At 43.0% G+C, this 14723-nt stretch overlaps 1 protein-coding gene across 1 annotated transcript in view; it reads right to left on the bottom strand.

Annotated features, from left to right (window-relative positions):
- LOC144688901 (alpha/beta hydrolase domain-containing protein 17B-like) overlaps positions 1-14360 on the bottom strand; it is a 67450-nt gene extending 53090 nt beyond the window's left edge. Inside the window, exon 1 of the mRNA XM_078555924.1 lies at positions 13885-14360. Within this exon, the coding sequence (XP_078412050.1) occupies positions 13885-14156 (272 nt within the window). The 5' untranslated portion in view covers positions 14157-14360. The remainder of the gene's footprint in view (positions 1-13884) is intronic.
- Between the last annotated feature and the right edge of the window lie 363 nt (positions 14361-14723).

Raw genomic sequence — 14723 nt, 5'->3', positions numbered from 1 at the left:
CCATTTCATTATCTTCCACTCCTATTAATCTCCTTTACAGTGCCATCTGATCCTTAGGAAGGAAAGATGAACATTTCAGGTAGACAGTGACTTCTCCTCTTCCGGCCCCATGACTAAGCAGCAGGAGATATCAATAGTCTGAAATACTTTAACAGCGTATCCCCTTCTGACAACTCAGTTGCAATTGCTCAAAGACTGAGGGAATGAGTTTGCCAACAGGAACTCAAAATCATAACATTCTTACTAACTTAAGCAACCAAACAAACCCTCTACATCCAATCCATCCAGTGACAAACTCAGTACAGAAATATCTTAAATTCAAAATACTCAATTGAGTTAACTTGACCTGAGAATTCACTGAAAATGTAAACTTTAATTACCCCACTAGGCTTGCAAATTCAACGACCAGTGACTGGAGACTTTTAGAGCACCTTCATAACTGGAAATGTATATCTGGTTATTAAAAGCACTTCTCATTATTGATCATTCAAATTTAACACTCCCAGCCAATAAAAACAAATAATAATTTGAAGCTTGAACAGGCTGACTGTGTTAGATGCTGACAATGTGAGATTGCTGAGAGAATGCAAAAGAAATAGTTTGGCATGAATAGGAGTTATGCATTGAGAGCATCAGCATAAATCTGCAAGGCCAGTCAGGTATGTGCGCGCTGATAGCGTATTTTTGTGATTCAAATAGATTGTATGGGTAGGCAGGAATCAAGTTGTGAGTTAAGCGAAAAGCAGCTAAATGAGTATCCATTTGGTTTGAACAGGTTCCATCAAAAGCCTAACGAATGGACAGCACCCTTTACTGCAGCACAGTAAAAGCCACTTGGTCTTATTTCATTTGTTGGTGAACTAATAGGGTATAGAATACCAAATGAAATTGCTAAACAGTTAGAGAAACTAAGGGCTAGAAACATTTACAATGGTGCAATAGCAAGTGTTCCTCCATTTTGTAAATGAAAGATGCTCCATGCAGAATTGTTATGCTATAACCAATGTATTATGCTTAACCCCAGACTTATTTAGTTTATTGATGAAGACACTTCATGTACAATTAATAATTCTTTAACATCAAATTATTCCCACCAAGAGATCTAACCCACCAGTAATTAACCCTGGTGATATACAACTCATTATCCCAATGACATAAAGCAAGTTTGGAACAATGAAAGTTATAATCGTACAACTCTGTTTTACAATTCAAGTGGACCAGAAAGCATAAAGGTATTCCACTTCCCAGCACAGGCAAGTCACAGCTCAATAAGAAAATAAAAATCACTTCACAATTATTAAAGTATCGTAGCGCTAGAAAAGATTTTAAATCCATGTTGCTGTTCTGTTATCTATTGCTAATTTCAGCTATACTAATGTCTGTAGTCCTGTACATGCACAGTGCATATATGAAATATGCAATCATGCCGAGTGTGCATGGGATCTTCAACCTGTATACATCTAGTTAGCATGTATGGGATATACAGCTTTGCACACATGTGGGCTGTGGAATATTCACCACATCTGCTGACCAGGTTTTGGACATCCATTCTCTATTTTGCAACGGAACCACTTTGCATAGCTAGCACCAGTGAGCATCCAACATCACCTGGGTAAATTATCAGTGTGGACAGGATAATAACTATCAAATGTTTTACAATCTACCAAAAAAGATCAGGTCATACGCTGTAAAGAAAACGGTATCTAAAGTCAAACCTGTTAATATTCCTTTTACAATTACACTATTTTTTTTTTTAAAAGTGGTTTTTAAATATAATTTTTTTCAGACTTATTCTTTCATGGGATGCAGGCATCGCTGGCAAGGTCAACATTTGTTGCCCATCCCTAACTGCCCTTGAACTGAGTGGCTTACTAGGCCATGTCAGAGGGCAATTAAGAGTCAACCGCACTGCTTTGGGTCTGGAGTGACATGTAGGCCAGACCAGGTAAGGATGGCAGATTTCCTTCCCTAAAGGACATTAGTGAAACAGGTGGGTTTTTAAAGACAATAAGATAGTTTCATGGTCCTCATTACTGAGACGAGCTTTCAATTCCAGATTTTAGTATCTGAATTTAAATTCCACCAGCTGGTGGAATTTGAGCCTGTGCCCCCAGTGTATTAGCCTGGGCTGCTGGATTACTAGTCTTGTGACATTAGCACTACGCCACTATCTCCCCTTATAATTTAAAGTGAATCTACAATAAAAGTATTTAAGGGGCCACTGGTGTTGTCAGCAGGCCAATTTACTGGTAGTTTGAGCACTTGGAACGACTGGTGCTGTTTATCCATTGGAACTGGGCTGGTGGGGAAGATGCAGCAATGGGTGCATCGCAGGTTGCAAAGCAATCGACCCAGAGTATTCTGCTACAAAACAGTGGCATCCCTGGTGGCCTAATGGATTAATACACCATATGGTGTGGCATCGAGCCATAATTACCATAGCCCTAGGTTTGATCCATGTCGAGTTTGCTGGTCTCAGTTGGGGCAGCAGTAGGTGTGCTGTCAATAGACTTATTGTCATGGACTAGGATAAGGGGGAAAAAACAACAGGGATACCCACTCCTGATCACTACCCAAGTGCTACCCTGACTGGAAGACATGTACATGTGGTCATTAAACAAAGAACAGGACTGGATCAACTGCAAGGAACTCCATACTCTATCAGCTTGCTGGCGCAAACTGTGCAGGGTCATAAGAATGTTTACCTAGATGAGGTATTGGAGAGCTACCAGCACCCAAGGACCTCTATTCCACGAGGCAATGTTTCCAGAAGAAAAGGGACAAAAATTGGGAGAGAAATTAAAATATTACTTTCACTGTTGCCCGTGGCCAGTAAGAACATGGATAGTAAGAGTTTTAAAGATCTGCATCTAGATCATACTTGCTACAGCGCCATTATGGGCTTTTCAGGATTTTGTGACATTCTGGCAATTCCATTACACACACCTCACCACCATGTAATGACTCACTCCTTTAAGTGGCAAGACCGTTTAATTTGATGTTAGCACTTATTAATCATGGAGCTGCATTTGCCTTGTGCATTTATTTGCATGCTTGGAGAATTGCACTGGGCACTGTGTGGGTACAAGTTATGGGGGTGGTGATGTTAATTAAAGGGCTGAGTCATCAAGTTGGGAGAGGGAAAAATTGAGGGGGTGGACTTGCTCTCTCAGAAACCTGAAACAGGCCACGTTGTTACCATGGTAACAGTTCCCTGATGTCTGGGAGCAAGCACCAGTTAAATCTCTAAATGCCAACAGGATTGAGCGCAGAGGTTAACATATTAAGTGAATCATGCTGAAAACAACTTGAATTAGACAAACTGATCAGCACTGCTCTGTTCATAAAAAAGGACACAGCAGGTACACAGTAAAACTGAAGAGTTAAGATACTCTTCAGGTTAATCTCAGGAAATGGTGCTACATATTTGTCATTGTAGCTACTGGAAGTAAGAAATTAAAACTGATCATTCAAGAAGTCACCTGCTCTGGGACCTGCTACTGAGACTCAAGGAGATGTCTTAGCAACGTGCATAGTTATTTTTAGAACCTTTTGATTCAAGAGGTACTGAGGTAATATTGCATGCATTCAGCATTTCAGAACACAACCATCTCACTCAAGAAGTAGACAGGTGTTTATTCACAGGACTTTGCTCGGATAGGGAGCAGTGATTCCTAGACTTGTCAGGCACTGGCAAAGAAAGATCAACAGCTTAAAGAAGAATGCAAAACTCCAAAAAGAGATGAATAAAAAGATCAACACATTACATTCCTCATGTAAAATCTGTCTAAGCTTATAATGAAAGCAACATACATTAATTATGGTTCTCAGAACATACCCAAAGGAGGGAATAATAGTTTCAGCAATTCCAACCGATTAATTCAAAACACAAACGTAAATTACTGAGCTGATATGCTACAACAGGAGAACTTACTGATACAAGAGAGCTGGAATGCACATCTGGGCCAGATACCCAAGCAAAACATTTAGCATTGTCATGCAAGGCTGCAATGGAGAGGGTGGAACATTTCCAACAAACAGGGTTTCTGAAAGTACACAAATTCACACAACATACAACCCGATGACAGGCCATCCAGCCCAGCCAGGATGTGTCAGTATTTACTCTCAGTGAGCAAACTATTCCTACTTATGGTCGTAGGAATTCTTTTACCCATAATAGTCATTTTTGGGATGTAGGCATCGCTGGCTAGGCCAGCATTTATTTCCTATCCCCAATTGCCCTTGAAGAGGTGGTGGTGAACTGCATTCTGGAACCGCTGCAGTCCGTGTGGTGTAGGTACACCCAGAGTGCTTTTAAGGTGGGTGTTGCAGGATTTTGAGCCAGAGATAGTGAAAGAACAGCGATATATTTCCAAGTCAGGATGGTGAGGGGTTTGGAGGGGAACTTCCACATGGTGGTGTTCCCATGCATCTTCTGCCTTTTGTTCTTCGAGATGGTAGTGGTCATGGGTTTGGAAGGTGCTGCCCAAGGAGCCTCGTTGATGGCACACACCGTTGGTGGAGGAAGTGAATGTTTGTGGAAGGGTTGCCAATCAAGCAGGCTGCTTTGTCCTGGATGGTGTCAAGTTTCATGAGTGTTATTGTAGCTGCACTCTTCCAGGCAAGTGGGGAGTATTCCAACACACTCCCAGCTTGTGCCTTGTACATGGTGGACAGGCTTTGAGGAGTCAGGAGTGAGTTACTCGCTGCAAGATTCCTAGCCTCTAGCCTGCTCTTGTACCCACAGTATTTATGTGGTTAGTCCAGTTCAGTTTCTGGTCAATGGGAACCCCCAGGATGTTGATAGTGGGGGATTCAGCGATGGTAGTACCATTGATTGTCAAGGGGCGCTGCTTAGATTCTCTCTTGTTGGAGATGGTCATTGCCTGGCACTTGTGTGGCACAAATGTTACTTGCCACTTGTCATACCAAGACTGGATATTGTCCAGGTCTTGCTGCATTTGGACATGGATGTCTTCAGTATTTGAGAAATCACGAATGGTGCTGAACATTACGCAATCATCAGTGAACATCCCTACTTCTCACCTTATAATGGAAGGAAGGTCTTTGATAGAGCAGCTGAAGATGGTTGGGTCTAGGACACTACCCTGAGGAACTCCTACAGTGATGTCCTGGAACTGAGATGATTGACTTCCATCAACCACAGCCATCTTCCTTTGTGCTAGGTATGATTCCAACCAGTGGAAAGTTTTCCCTGATTCCTATTGACTCCAGTTTTGCCAGGGCTCCTTGAAGCCACACTCGGTCAAATACTGCCTTGATGTCAAGAGCGGTCACACTCACCTCACCTTAGTGGGCTGCTTCAGAGAACTGTGGAAATGGTGACAGGTATCCCTCTAAGCTTGTGACCCCAATCAACTGGTGAGCCATACCACAGATGAATGCCAGCACAGCTACAGAATGGGATCCCACCCTCGCTGTTCCACACCTACCCACAAAATTCCACGAGGCCTTAAACCGGCTTTACTAAATCCATAATACAAGCAAGCTCTCTCTTCCTAATTTCAGGAAAGCAATGCAGCATGATGACAGAACTCTTGTCGAAATAACACACTGTGCCATAAGAATTGTCCCTAATATATATCATCCAGAGAATATCATTTACAAGTATTCTCTGTTCCCCCACAATCAAGATTACATATCCTTAAATTCTGTTTTGTATTAAGACCAACTTACACCAGTGCAGTTTTTATCTAAAGTACAAATCTGAACAGGTTTGCATTCCACATAGTTACTTTGTGTTACATGAATTCCATCTGATGCATTAAACCAAAACATCTGAAAAAGCTTTATAAAAAATAGAAAATCTTCAAATCCAATTAAAAAGGGTAGCACATGAAAGTGAAAGAGTCAAGACATCAGACATCATCACGACCAGGGATGACTTTTGTTGCGATACAGACGCTGCCTGCCCTCTGGGATTTCACCTTCAACCTTCAAGTGACAGCCAAGGCAATGAATATTGGCAAAAGAGTGCAGAACAGCCAAGACCACTCCTATCCTGATCTCCACTTTCCAGCAGGAGTCACTGTGCAACAACGTAACATAAGAAATTGGAACAGGAGTCAGCCATTTGACCCCTCGAGCCCACTCTGTGCCATTCAAATAAGATAATGGGTGATCTGATTGTGGCTTCAACTCCACTTTCCTACCTACTCTCCCATAACCCTCAACTCCCTGTCAATCAAAAAACCTAACTCAGTCTTGAATATATTCAACGATCCAGCCTGCACTGCGCTCTAGGGTAGAGAATTCCAAAGGTTAACAACCCTCCGTAAGAGGAAATTCCTCTTCATCTCAGTCTGAATGGGAGACTCTTTATTTTGAAACTGTGCCACCTAGTTCTAGATTCCCTGAGGGGAAACATCCTCTCAGCCTCTACCCTGTCAAGACCCCTCAGAATCTTTTATGTTTTAATAAGATCACGTCTCAGTCTTCTAAATTCCAATGCGTATGGGTCCAATCTGCTCAACTTTTCCTCATAAGACAACCCCTTCAACCCAGGAATCAACCTAGTGAACCCTCCCTAAACTACTTTTAATGCAAATGTATCCCTATTTAGATATGGAGATTCGATTCTTTCAATTTCCTGTTCTGCTCCAAGATTATTTTTTTAACAGCAAAACATGCTTTTTCACAAATCAGACAATACGAAACCCCAGTGATGCACAAAGACCATTAGAAATGGAAGCAGAAAAATAAATGAACCACAAAATCTGCTTAAATATTTAAGGATAAAACACACCCATGGTTAAATCAAGCCAGTCGCTCATTATCAATTTCTTTATTTTTGGCTACCAATAATTAGTAGGTCAATTAAAATAAACAAGTACCCTTTAGCATAAAATTAATGTTGGAATGTTGATTGTGCATAATGTAACCGCACTGATCTATCAGAAAAATAATTAAAATAGATATTTCACTGTAAGGCGACCAGGCTTCTACAACACACTTGCAGGTAAAGAATGTATGTGGGCTGGCTGCATTAAAACATCGAAACTGGAAAAATATAAAATATTTAATGCCTGAGTTAGGACGCAAATGCTTTGAATTGGAAATTGTCCAGATCCAGTTGAGCATGCCCACTGTAAAGTTACACCACTGTTGGGGAAGGGGTGTCAGGATTGAACTTAACTGCGATACCTCCCCATAATGAATGTCCAGCCAACATATCACAAAAGTTCATCTACAGATACTAATCACTTGGAGAAGTCGCCAAAGGGTGGCCAGTACAGGTGGAATGAGTCATTTTCCTCACACAAACAGCATATTTAAAAATACTTCATAACTGAATTGAGTGAACTTCCACTTTTTAAGAATGGTGTTGAGCAGGGATATATAAAAGATAAATATTAATGATGCTATAATCACATAGATTAAGTAATTTAAATATTCTCAACTGCACAGCTTTGTGACCAAACTTGCAGCTATTTCATCTGCTGGATTGGGCCAGACTTGCCCAAAAAATTGTTGGTGTCTCTAAACTGGCAGTGAAGCATCCCTGGCATATTTATACAGGCTTTCATACATCCATTTATGTTTTTCCTCTGCAGAATCTTCTCAGCAACTGTCATGAGCTCCAATGTGATCCGAGTATCAGGTTAAAAAGGTCAGAAGTAAGATTTCAATCAGAGCTTCCAGTACAAGCAGCAGAGAACCAACAACTTGATTTCAAGTTGGACACAGGTCGCCCAGACCAAAAAAATGACACGGTGTAAAACACAAATTGAATACGAGTACGTAAAATATTCGTTCATCCTCTGGAAGTGAGTGCAAGAATCTTATTCATGACATTCCAATATTTTTCAAAGTCAACTTCTGGTTAAGACAACTAAAAAATACAATAGTTTACCATGTGCAATTTATGTTGTTTCCTCTAGTCGTTCAATATTGATAACTCTCCCAAGGAGTTCTTTCTGCATCCTAGCCAACACTGATCCCTCAAAACTGCTACCAAGAAAACAGCTAAACTGGTCATCTATTTTATTGCTGTCTGTGGGGTATTGCTGCAATCGTTGTACTTCTACAGTCATACATTCGTAAAGCGCTTTTGAGATATAATGACTTAAATACTATATAAATGCATTACAAGTAGTGCTTTGATGCACCCAATAAAAACCCACCTACCCATGTTTCCTGGTCAAAGAATGGAGATCAGTGATGTAAACATAAGACCATACAATCCAGTTCAATTCTCACTCTGAATTAAGTCCAACTATTTCTTGGGGCTTGTGAAATAATGTACAACATATTCAGAATTTTGATAAACACCTCTGTTAAATTATATTAAAAAAACACCATACTCTGACATCTCAATTATAGCTTATAGCTTCTCCAAATCTGGCTATATGTGCCCACTTAAATGAAATTCTTAGTTTGGCCATTCCTATTAATGAAGTCCCACAATTAATTGAAACAATCCTTTTCCATTTTCGGTCACTACATTAACAAAAATCAAGTTGATCATTACCAGTTAGATTCTGGCAGTGCCTGATTGTTGGTGGACACCAGGTTTTATGAAGGAGTAGGTTTGTAAATGCTTATTAAAAAGACAAAGGATGCCTTTTCAAAATAAGTTAAAAAGAATCAATCTGTCCATTTCATTTTTTATATTAAAATGGTGAACACTGTTGAAGAGATCAGACCAAGGTATTTCCTGATTCTGACAGTTTGAGACCTGAATCAACATATATAGTTGAAATTGCATTACTATTTCCCTGCATCCATTTGTGTGCGCATTTTGGCTGCCACTCTGAGCCCGTTACTCCATTTTCCACCCTAGGTTTACTTTTCTCCTCCTAGACATCTCTCTTGCCAACATGCCTCCTTTCATTTCTCCTCTCTCAGCTACTCTGCCCTCAGATTACTAACCCAAACTTACAGCACTCACCCCAACTTTCTATTCTCTTGCTTCCATCCCAGGCTTGACTCCCTCTTAGATAACCCTACTTTCCTCTGCCCCTCTCTTGGTATCCTCCGAAAGGCACATCAAAGGGCTTGTCACTGCCTCCTTACAAGCAGCAACCCAAACTGCCCACCTTATTCTCACTGACCTTTCCATTCAGCTCACATCCTAATGGCTAATTTTGCCAATTTTCTTGCAGCACTGACTCTGGATTCTTCCAGTAGATCTCCTATCGCAGCCCCACGTTGCATTTCTCTCCAGAATATCCACTCGTTTGAGTGCAACATCCATTAGCTTATTGCAGATAACTGCATCAATATGACTATGTCTGAAACCTGGCTGAGGGGTGAACACACCTCTCCTCGAAACAAAGTTCCTCACCTATCCCTTCCACCACTTGCCCCATCCAGGCCACTGTGGCATCAAATCACCTGGTCTGTCCTCCTACTTTCAACATCACACCTTATTCTACCCCCTCATCTTCCAATTATAACACTTGTCCTCTACTGCCCACCCTATAAACGTTTTCTTACCAAGGCATCTCACTGCTAGCCTCCCTTGGCCTCTCCACAGAGTTAGCAGCTTCTTATTCTCAGTGATTTCAATCTCCACTTCAATTCGTTATGCTCACACTCCTCAGGGTTCACTTCCCTCTTATCCTCCCTTAACTTCTCCTCTATGTATACTTACCACTGCATTCATAGCTGCACTGCACCCCACCACGCCATCTCACATGGCCTATCAATTTCTATCATTTCAATCACCAAACAGGCCTTCTCTGTTAATTTGATTGACTGCTCTCCACCCACATCCCCCTCCCAACACTAATCCTTTCTGTATCCATTCTCGGAAAAACTCTATTCCAATTAAATTATAATTGCAATTGTAATCCCAACTGTCTAGCCTTTGGTAGCTGAAGAAATGCCATGGTGAACGGAGGGCAATCTGTTCAACCACACCTTCACCTCAACCAATGATATCCTAGCTCCCATTAAAACCATTGCTCACTCTCACCCGGCCCATTCCCCAGTGCAGCCTTGATCTCCACTCCCTGAAATCCAAGGGATGCAGATGTGAACGGATATGGCAGACAGCTGGCTTTGGCTTAGTTATTCATCACCAGGTCTGGCCACATCAGGTCCTGTTTTTGTCTGCCAAAAGTGCTCACCATTCTGGGATCATCTGGAAAGCAAAGGTAACCCTGACTTCTTTTCTCAACAGTAAACCACCTTCTTAAACCCTCGCCACCATCTCCTCCAGGCTCAGCTCTCAACAGTGCGAGGAACTCATGGATTTCTTTCTCACTAAGATAGAGGCCATCTGCCCTGCTGTTTCTCTCTCTTGTTGTAAAGTCTCTGCTCTGCCTCAGCCCTGAATCCTTCTCTAGTTTCTTTCCCATCTCTGCTCATGCCCTCTCCAAACTTGTCTTATCCATGAGCCCATCTCCTGCTCCCTCAACCCTATTCCCATTAAACTACTTAACACCCGACTTCCCCTCCTGGCTCCCATGTAAGCCGATATGGACAATGGCTCTCTCTCCTCAGGTACTCTGCCCCCTCCTTAAAATCTGTCATCACCACAATCCACAAAAAACCCCTAGACTCTTCTGTCCTTGCAAACTACCAATCAATTTCCAACCTCCTTTTCCCCCCCTAAAGTCCATGAAAACTTGTCTCTCAAAATCATGCCTAGCTTTCCCAGAACTCCATGTTTGAATCCCTCAATTTAGATCTCCAATCCTGTATTGGTATTTAAAATCACTTTCACCAAAATGACAAATCACATTCAATGTCACGCTAACAAAAGTAAACTACCCGCCTTGTCCTTGAACATGATTAATCATACAAACCTCCTCCATAATCTCTCCATTGTCTTCCAGCTGGATGGGACTGCTTTCTTACCTATGCAGTTGTGGACAGAAAATTATCTACAATAGCTTCCCTTCCCACTGCAATGTTACTTCTGGTGTCCCCTAAGGATCAATCCTTGACTTACTAGTTCTCATCTACATGCTACTCCTTGGCAACATCATTTGAAAAGAGTCCGTTTCACACATGCACTGACAAAAACTAGGTCTACTTCTCTCAGCTCCTTCACTGTCTCAAAATTGTCAGACTGCTTGTCGCCATCATGAACTGAAGGAGCCAAAATTTCCGCCGATTAAAGATTGGGAAGATTGAAGCCGCTGTCTTCGGTCACCACAAACTCTGTAACATAGCTACAGAAAACATCCCTGTTCACAGTCTTGGTGTCATACCTGAGCCCTAGATGAGCTACTAGCCACGTTTCTGCACCATTGTCACCTACTTCAACCTTTGTAACATTGCACGACTCTGTCCCTGCCTCAGCTTGTCTGCTGCTGAAAGTTTCATCCATTCCTGTTACCTCTAGGCCAGACTATCCCAATGCACTCCTGACCAGCCTCCCACATTCTTCCCTCCTTAAACTTAATGGTCATCCAAAACTCTGCTGCCCCTGCCCTAGCTCTCTCAAACTCCTGTTCACCTGTCACCCTGTGGTCGCTGACCTACACTGTATCCCGGTTAAGTAACTTCTCAAATTTGAAATACTCTTCCTTATTTTCAAATCTTCTCCAGCCACAGAATCCTCCCCAAGATACTTGTGCTCTCCAATTCCTTTATTCTTTCATGGGATGTGGTTGTTGTTGGCAAGGCCAGCAGTTGTTGCCCATCCTAACTGCCCTTGAACTGACTGGCTTCCTCGACCATTTCAGGGAGCAGTTAAGAGTCAACCACATTGCTGAGGCTCTGGTGTTACGTGCAGGCCAGACCAGGTAAGGATGGCAGATTTCCTTCCCTACAGGACATTAGTGAACCAGATGGGTTTTTTTTTTACAAGTGACAATGGTTTCATGGTCATCTGAAGTCCAGATTCATTAACAGAATTTAAATTCCACCAGCTGCCATGGTGGGATTTGAACCCCTATCTACATGGCAATAGCCTGGATTACTAGTCCAGTGACTTTACCACTACAGCACCCTCTCCCCAGTATAGCTGACAACAAGGGTCAATTCTTTAAATGGGCTTCCATCTACAAGAAGCACTTAAGGTTCCAGTATTTCCTGGCTTTAGTTCAGACCTCAAGCCTTTTGCAACATTTTGCTTTTCTATTCCATTTCAGGGCATGTCAACCCCTGAGTCACGTGATTGTCAGTAAATTCTGGCCTCCTGAGCACCCCTGATTTTAATCACTCCACCACTGGTAGCTATGCTTTCACCTTTCCGGGTCCTTAGCTCTGGAATACCCTGCCTACAACTTTCCATCTCTCTTCCTTGCCTTCTTCCTCTAAGATGCTCCTCAAACCTTTTTCTTTAGCCAAGATTTTGGTTATCTGACCTAATATTTCCTTATGTGGCTTATGTCAAATTCTATTTGGTAACTCTCCCGTGAGGCACATTGGGACATTTTACTACATTAAAAGCGCAATGTAAATACTTGAAGAGCACTGACTTAACAACACTAACCAAAGCTACTAGTGAACACAGACACAGTTTCTTAGTTCATCCAATTAAGTCAACTGCACTTACCAATTTAACATCTTAGAATCAACAGAAAAGGTTGCCCTATCTGTGCTTAAAATGTCAGTAATTATATTTTTTTTAATTAAGGGCTCTTAGGGGACCAGAACCTTAAAATAGATTTGTTTAGGCTTGATTCAATTACCATACAATAATTGCTTCATTGGAACGGCTGAATGATAGGAACATTTTTTGATCACGGGATGATAGAGCTTCCCGGAGGAATTTTCTGCTGGAAGTTACTTAAAACAAATCCTGATAGCTCAAAGGGCAACAACTGCAGCTACTGACTGCCTCCAACAGATTCAGTGCTATGGTGGGCTCAAACATGATTAAATCAAGACATCTATACCACACTGAAGGTGCAACAGCAACATATTCCTTAGCAGACCTCAGAAAGCAACATCACCAAACTCAGCTGTAGAATGTGAGCTTCTAATGTGGAATACTAGCCATTGACCAATCTGAACACTAGTGCAATCCAGTATCAGTTTCAACCTGATAAGATTACATCATCCAACTGTTCCCTGGCGACAACACTTTCCACTATCAGCACAAGCTCCTATTGCTACGATTTTATGTTGATTTAATTGCACTATTGAAAGTGGAAGCAAACAAGTTTTAATGGCCAATTTTCCCCGAATTCATGTTCGCAGAATCCCTGTGGTGACTCATGGTATTTAGCCAGTGAATAACTAAAGCACATAGGCCAGGAGTCTCGGGCATGATTGTTGGTCTGTGATTAGGTAGCTGACCTCAGCTAGGATGGTGACTAAGAGATTACAATTGGCCATAAATCCCTAATGAGTGGGAAAATGGATTCCACTCCTATGAATAATGTCCACTTGGGTGAGATACTCTTGCCCATGGAACCACAACATATCAAGGAATCAACACCTTCAACAGAGGTGAGAAAAACACCTATTGCCAAGTACTTGTGGTGAAAATAATTGTAATCTTTTCAAAGTACTTAAGTCATGCCATTGCGAGACAGGGCTTAAAACATACATATTTTCTACATCAAACCATGGCTGGTCAATTTGCAAATAAAACCTACAATATAACTGTAATACTGTGATCTACAGGATGCAGTTTGTCATTTTATCAGATTGCGGTGGTCACATTGGCACTATATCTGCTATTACATTAATGCTTTTCTGTACGTTCAGATTTATAACGTTATGTGTCACGTTACCACAATATCGTACAACCAGAGTTGCAGTTTGACATATTATTCTGTACATTGTACCTGGAGACTGATGCTGTCCTGTATGCTCAGCTCTCTAAACAGCTTGGTAGTCCCCACTGTTATGTGTCTATGCTCAGCCCGAGAGACTAGTCTCCGCTGCAGATTGGCCGCAGGGGGAGGAGAGGGAGAGGGGGAGAGAGGGAGGGGAGGAGAGGGGTCACAAGGTTACCTGGCGCTCGGGGAGCATCTGATGAACATGCAGGCGATCCTGTTCCCTCGGCTGGTGCGGATGAGGAAGATGTCGGTGCAGTCGAGCTCTCTCTGGCCGTACTGCCACTCGGCCCGCTCGGTGAAGCGCAGGCTCCAGCGGCTGCCCGACTCGTCGGCCACCGCCGCGTACGTGGCCTCGGGGGGCAGGAAGGCCAGCTTGGCGGCAATGCGGCTGGGGCAGGGCGGGCAGCAGAAGAGGCAGCAGAGCTCGCTGAGCGAGAGACCGTTCATCCTGGCAACCCTCCCTCCCCCCCCCCCGGCCGCCCCGCGATCTCCCGGTGCCAAAGCGGAGCGTCGCCCCCCCCTCCCGCGCGCGCCCCGACGGCGAACCGCCTTTCAGTGGGTAAGTTAGCGAGGCCTCCGCTTCTCAATGGCTTCTCCTCACCCCCTTCCCCCTCCCACAGTCAACTCATATCCTTTTCCTCCATTTCTGGCGACGACCAAAGGCGGATCGCCCTTGCCGGATGTGACGTAGTCGCCTCGGCGGATGGAGTGACGTCGGCTTCCGGCGGCGGAAGTGACGCGCTCCCTCGCCCGGGCCCTGCTGCCTCAGCTGAAAAATCACTGGGTCAAAGGTCACGCACCTGCTCACTGACCTTGCTTCACCTGGCCGAATATAGTGCCAGCTCTTCCCAGCATAGGTTACAAATAAAGTAGGGAGGTCACGTTGGGAGTTGTATAGAACCTTGGTGAGGCCACAGCTGGAGTGCTGTGTGCAGTTCTGGTCGCCACATTATAGGAAGGATGTGATTGCACTGGAGGGGGTGCAGAGGAGATTCACCAGGATGTTGCCTGGGA

This window comes from Cetorhinus maximus, chromosome 13, assembly GCF_964194155.1.
Source record: "Cetorhinus maximus chromosome 13, sCetMax3.hap1.1, whole genome shotgun sequence".
NCBI lineage: Eukaryota > Metazoa > Chordata > Chondrichthyes > Lamniformes > Cetorhinidae > Cetorhinus > Cetorhinus maximus.
Note: the sequence above shows the minus strand (reverse complement) of the source record. Positions and strands in the feature narration are given on the sequence as shown.